General features: G+C 43.5%; 1 protein-coding gene across 2 annotated transcripts in view; it reads right to left on the bottom strand.

Moving 5' to 3' along the window:
• Positions 1 to 454: 454 nt before the first annotated feature.
• Positions 455 to 2,336, bottom strand: part of ARB2A (ARB2 cotranscriptional regulator A) — a 473,507-nt gene continuing 471,625 nt past the window's right edge. For both annotated transcript variants that reach the window (XM_006164516.3, XM_027766702.1), the window contains one exon: positions 455 to 2,219. In XM_006164516.3, coding sequence (XP_006164578.1) covers positions 2,077 to 2,219 — 143 coding nt within the window. In that variant the 3' untranslated portion in view covers positions 455 to 2,076. The remainder of the gene's footprint in view (positions 2,220 to 2,336) is intronic.

Genomic DNA, 2,336 nt, shown 5'->3' with positions numbered 1-2,336 from the left:
AAAGAGGTGAGAAAATTGGAGAGAAGGAATAGGAGTGATTTGGTTTATAAGCTGAGCGTATTTACTTTGCTCTAATTCAACTGTAGAAGCTTCATAAATTTAGTGTTGCACAGTGTTGGTTTTTTAAAAATATGTTATAAAATTAGTTTCTTGTGATCATTTTCATATACGGAAAACACACAATTTATAACACTTTGAAAAATATATTCAATCCACATCAATCCTCAAATCCTCTCACTGGGAGATACCTTTTCTTTTCTTTTACACAGTTCACCATTACTTCTAAAACAGGAAAGATTGAGTAAAAAGGGTCACTATCACAGACCAATGTGCTTGACATTGTTAGGATAACACATTTTAAGCCATCCAGGGGGTGGATGAAATGCCATTTTGATTTTTCCTCTTGTATTACTTCTGCTTAAATCACATAACAAAAGATATGCAGACATGACCATTGAAAAAAGATAACTTTAATTTACCATCACCAAAACTATGGAACTAATGAATGTACTTGTATGACAAACACAGCATGAGATATTATTAGTTCGAAAACTTGCTGAAATTGGTTCATAATATAAAAACATTTATCCATGAGGTGGTTGGTTTTAAGTCATTTTTCTCAGACAGTTCTAAGTCATTTTGGGTACATTTTATCACGTCCTCAAATAAGGCAGGCATATTAATTGTTGCATACACACTAAAAAAGGATGAAAAATATTAAATTCAGATCCTCATCTACTAGAAACAATCTTCACTCGGTAATTAAATTCAAGTAATTAAAAATTGATAATGCTAAAATTTAATATTTTAATTCAAAAGTCAGCAAAACCTTCTCTCTTGTATTTCACAGTGTTGGCCAGATCTTAGCTGGATTAAAACATGTAATTGTTGAAACTGTAGGGCAAAACCTTACAGAAGTGAGTTACACCATTGGACTGAGAGAAGAAAATCTTTCATACCAAGTCTCTCTCTTCCCATTGGAACACAAAACTAAAAGATTAATTTTAGCTCCATTTAGCCTTTCAGAGGGAAAAGGTTGGTGTACACAGGTTCATTTTCCTGAGGACAATAAAAAAATTACTATCCCTAAAAGGGCCTAGCTCCAGGAAAGCTAACAAGAGGCTTCCCTACGGTAAGATTTAAAAAACAAAAGTTTGTTACCTTATGAAGATGTCACTCAACACACACTACATAGTTTAAAAAGTAAGGTCAATTCTACTGAACAAGTTGGCAATTCCATTGAAAATGAGACCTTTCACACCTATGCTTAAAAGATCTGTTCCTCTTCTTTTGGTTTAAAAAGTCTCTTCTGAAATGAAAGATTTGTGTAAAATCTCACATTCAACAGACAAGGATTTTCAGCAGTAATGCAGATTCAGTACTTTACAGATTTTTTGGGTGAAGTTTTTCTCTGGTCTTGGAATGAAAATAGATTGTTATAGAGGGAACAATTTGCACTCCCAAAACTACACAGCACACCATGGCATTCATGTTCTGAATTTACATTTTTTTTTGTTTTTGGCGTGGGGTGGGGGAATGGTGGGGAGGGGACTTCCTAAAAAAAGAAAGAGAAAGACAGAGGGAGGCAAAAGGCGCTCTCGGGAAAAATCCTACTTAAAAAGAAGTTTGAAGTCGAGAATAAAAATCGCTCCTGCACGGAGGGGAGAAACGGACCCGCGGGAGGAGGGGAGCGGCGGCGCAGGGCTGCGGCGGGCGGTAGCGGCGGCGGGAGGTAGGACCGCGCAGACGCCGCTCGTCCGCAGCGGGCGCGGGCTCCGTCAGGGCAATTAGAGCCGCGCCGGCCGCGCGGGGCAGGGCGCTGTCAGCCTTAATCTGCGCGCTGACGGGCAGCGCGAAGCCGGGCTCAGCCCGCAGGAAGCACGGCCAGTGAACCCATATTGCTTTGACAGTTGCACTCATCTAGAAATAATGCAAAACGCTATTTAGATGTATATATCACGACCCTGTGCTCTAGGAGGAAAACAATCTAATGAGGGGCTGGGAGCCGAGCGGTTCGCAGGCGGGCGGCTCCGGCTCGCGCGGGTCCTGGCCGCCCCTCCCCGGCTCGCGCTCCTCTTACAGCTCGTCGTGCTTTATTCGGTGGGAGCGCCGCGTCAGAGCCGGCTTGAGGGAGCTGGTCTTTGCCTCAGAGGCTTCGGTAAAGAATTTGAAAATAGACGGGAAGCTCTTCCAGGAAGTGAGCTCGTGACGGTCGGTGCCTGCAAAAAAACCACAGAGTCCATTACGAGGTGGCCTCGCTCGCGGCCGGCGCAGGTGAGGGCGGCGACCGTGCTCTGCCCCGGGAACCCGCGCCCCGCCCCCGAGCCCGGCAGGCG

The sequence above is a fragment of the Tupaia chinensis genome, unplaced genomic scaffold, assembly GCF_000334495.1.
Source record: "Tupaia chinensis unplaced genomic scaffold, TupChi_1.0 Scaffold143642_1, whole genome shotgun sequence".
NCBI lineage: Eukaryota > Metazoa > Chordata > Mammalia > Scandentia > Tupaiidae > Tupaia > Tupaia belangeri.
Note: the sequence above shows the minus strand (reverse complement) of the source record. Positions and strands in the feature narration are given on the sequence as shown.